Raw genomic sequence first — 3,774 nt, forward strand, 5'->3', positions numbered from 1 at the left:
GGCGGGGCGACCCCGACGAAGCGAGTGCGACGGGGCGGCGGAGCTGGATGGGGGGTGACAAGCAGGGGGAGACCGAGCCCTCCTCCGGCGGACACCCGGCTTCTTGTGGCCAGGGCTGGGGGTGCCCGCGCGCAGGCACCGGCCTCGGAGGGACGCGGGGTGGGGTACAAACGCGCGCAGCGTTGGGAGTACGAGGCAGCGTGGCAGTCCTGGCACCAGGTGTTTCTGCACGCTCCTGGGCTCGCTTCCTGTCAGCCGCACGGCGCATCACGCATGACGGTTTTATTCCAAACCTCACACAGGCGAGAGCTTTGATTTGGCCACTTTTCTGCTTTCTTAACCAAATAACCCCCTCCCCACCTTCTAGTTTAATGCCCACCCCTGCTCCTGCCTGCACTTCGCTCGTCAGCGAGCACCGACACCGGGCCACAGGGGTTACAATGACTGATTGTGCGTTTTCCGTCAGCAGCCTAGAGGCAGCTTTTTGGTCTGCCGTGCTGGGACTCGGCGGCTCGGCTTTGCCACAGCGAGGAGACCCTCTTCGCCATGCTTCCTTGAAGGCAGAGGAATGCCATCATCCTACGCCACCAGCCCTATTGTGACAGGACGCTGCAATCTGAAAACCGATTAATACATTTTGGGAGCAGGTTCATTGTCTAGCCTAGCTGTTGAAGACCCTGAATTTTGGTTTGTTTTTTACATCAAACGTTAGATTTTGAAGACACACAAAATACAACTAGGACATTTGCGCTCTCTTATGTGGGAGGGGAAGAATAGCCCTAAAATGAACCAAAAGATTCAAATCCTTGAACTTCTTTTCCCCCCATTCCTTCTTGTCTTGTTTAAATCCTCCTTGTTGCTGTGCTCCAACCTGCAGTCTTTGGTCACTACCACGGGTGAGCTGGAAATCCACAAAAATAAATTTGTGCTGCTGTTGCAATTAGGTAGTACAAAAAGCACCAGAATGAGATGATCAGTCTGTTAGAGGCACACAGAGGCTTACCCGTGTATCCTCCTGCAAGCCTTTCATCGTAGCAAAGAAAATGACAGAGTACTTCTCTACAGCTGCTGGGACAAGTTTGTCATTGAAAAAAGAACGTGAGTTTTCAGGGTCATTTGGGGCAAAAGCAACTCCATTTCTTTGGCTGGAGAATCACTCTTGCAATGGTTACAGGAGTTACCCGCCAAGTGGCGTTCCCCTCCCACCTGTAAAGGAAGAGATTTGCCACGCAGTCCTATTGCCATGCAATCCCAGGTCCCACTCAAGTCAGATGTAGCTCTTTGCCACAAGCCATACTCCCAAAGGATCAATCCCTAAAAGACTAGTTAACAGTAATGGGAACAACACGCAGTGACAGCCTTGCACTATAATTGTCCCAGGTGCAAATCCGTTACTGAATCCAAGACTCTTCTCTAACGCACTGTAATACTGCAAAATGGTCTCATTTACAATGTAAGTAGCATCCGCTGACTGAGCAAAGGCTTATTACTCCAGCCGTGCACCATCCGGACTGCTTTTATTGCAGAAAAAGAGTATGCATTTTAAACCTGTTTATTCACACAGAACTGAAAGAACCTCAACAAATTATAGTTTAAATACAAATAAATATCAAAGATGGCTGTTAAAGGAAAACACAGCTGTCTGCCTGATTCCAATTCAGGGGCTACTTTTTTCAAGTCAACTTCAAAAAACCAGAATTGACAGTATTGTTTTCAATAATGGAAGTACAAGTCCTTGGAGGATTGCTAAGGTCAGCCCATGCCTTGTACACGTGACAAAACAAGAACAAGGACTCTGTTTGCAAGGGAGGTTAATAGATGCAGTGCTAATCCTGGAGGCAGTCACTTTTTGGAAGTACCTGGCTGATGGGGGGCAAGGGTGGGGGAAATCAACTGAAGACTGATCCATTTTAGGTTTCAAAAAAACCGCCTCTGTCAGACAAGTGCAAGCTCTCGACAGTTCAGAGGAATAAAGGACATTCTATGCAGCACTGCAGGTATATGCCATACTGCAAGCAATGTGCTGTTATATAGTTAAAATTGGGAAATGTTGGTTTTAGAAAGAAATCTTGAACAATTTAAAGATTCCTTTCTTGCCTGGTTTAGAAGCTGTAGTAGGTACTAGTGTTGGTAAACTGCTTGTAGCTCATTAGCAAGGTAAAATATTACACTTATTTAAAAAGAAAAAAGAAAGTGCCAAGTGAGAGTGTAGACACATTGGCAATAGAGGGGAAAAACCCATTTACTGTCCTGGAGCGAGCATGTGGTGCCCTACAAATCCTGCTTACACGTGTATATACCATAGCACTGTATACAGAAAGGCACCAAGCATTTGCAGTTTTATGCACCCTTTTTCCAAGTCTTTCAACACGGGAGAGAATATGCAGCGAGGAGGATGTGCTGTGGGCTGAGCAAATGGAATGAAGCACTAAGAAGCACTAGGTCATTAGAGATGTAAATTAAATGCCTTCTAAAGCAAAGATAATCCCTAGAATTCAGTAGCACCATTACACCACATACTCCTGCCACTCAAGTATGCCCAGACATACTCAAGCATCTTTGCTAACCAATCACAAGTGCAGTTGGGGCTGCGTGGGAGGTAATGTGTCTGACAGATGTCTTGGGGGCTACAGTCTCACGCTGTCACATCTGGTTTATGGACTGATTGCTAAAAGGGATTATATTTATGCATACATGATATGCCGCTGTATTAACTTTAAACAAAATAATGTTACCCCAGGAACTTCTCATGTCCAAACGTGGGATTTCAGGACCCACGTTCTACAGCGCTGCCACTTTCAGCGTACAGAATGAAATCCACTGGTGTACAGCAGCTTGATCATTCCAATTCACTGAGAAATGCAGATGTCTACCACTGTTCTGAAGCATTAGCACTTAAAAATGCCTTGCTCTCCTGTGGTTACATCTACCTTTAAAGTTAAGAAGTCAAGATGCAAAATGTTGCTTCCTTGCATATAAATTCTGCATCAATAGTTGTTAAAAAGGTTGCAAAATTCTTTTAAAATTAGTTTTAAGACAAAAAAATTTTCTATGTAAGCTACTGATGGCTTCAATTAAAAAAAAAAAAAAAAAAAAGGAAAACAAAAAACTAAGCATTTCCCCCTCCCTGCTTAAAATAAGTTTGAGCAAAGCAGCATACTCCTTTCGATTTGCTCTTAAGTGCAAGATCCAGAATTTAATACAGCTTTCCTTACATTTGCTTTCCTATCAGCCCACTGGCCAAAGTTTCTGGTTTTGCAAATGAATATAGACAAGCAACGTGGATTGTCTAAGCATTAGTCACAAAATTTGGATGAAACCTTAGCTTTTTGGGACGGCATTCCATTCTGTACATACACTGGCAATAAGGATCAGTTATTGGAACACTTAAAATGTTATATTATAAAACACCAGACCCTATACAGTGATACTGTGCTCAGTTGTCAGTATCCTCCCCACTCTACAAAGTACAAGAGCACTGAAAGATTCCCCATTTTCCTGCTACTGTGATCCATTCACAACCATCATCTTCTGGATTTCCAAGCCGTTCTGGAGTAAGGAGTAGTCCTTTTTTTATCTGGTGGTTTGAAGTAAGAATAAGCCGGTGCTGCTGGAAATTCTGCATCTGGATTCTCTGCCATCATTTTCAGCTTGGCTTCAATTGCTTTTATTTTTGCACTGACACTGGACAGGGGAGGAAAGTAAGGTAGAGATGAGAATGACTCTGGTGAAAGGGAGCCTTCACCCCTCTTCCCCCCCCCCCCCAAAGGGACA

General features: G+C 44.8%; 2 protein-coding genes across 2 annotated transcripts in view; both read right to left on the bottom strand.

Moving 5' to 3' along the window:
- The window catches only part of LHX6 (LIM homeobox 6), a 30,382-nt gene extending 29,352 nt beyond the window's left edge, over positions 1-1,030 (bottom strand). Inside the window, exon 1 of the mRNA XM_019510319.1 lies at positions 1,004-1,030. Coding sequence (XP_019365864.1) covers positions 1,004-1,030 — 27 coding nt within the window. The remainder of the gene's footprint in view (positions 1-1,003) is intronic.
- A 506-nt stretch (positions 1,031-1,536) lies between these two features.
- The window catches only part of RBM18 (RNA binding motif protein 18), a gene marked incomplete at its 5' end in the record, with an annotated part of 10,747 nt that continues 8,509 nt past the window's right edge, over positions 1,537-3,774 (bottom strand). The window contains one exon of the mRNA XM_019510320.1: positions 1,537-3,684. Within this exon, the coding sequence (XP_019365865.1) occupies positions 3,525-3,684 (160 nt within the window). The remainder of the gene's footprint in view (positions 3,685-3,774) is intronic.

The sequence above is a fragment of the Gavialis gangeticus genome, unplaced genomic scaffold (genome assembly GCF_001723915.1).
Source record: "Gavialis gangeticus isolate Ggan-Ray unplaced genomic scaffold, GavGan_comp1, whole genome shotgun sequence".
Taxonomy (NCBI): Eukaryota; Metazoa; Chordata; order Crocodylia; family Gavialidae; genus Gavialis; species Gavialis gangeticus.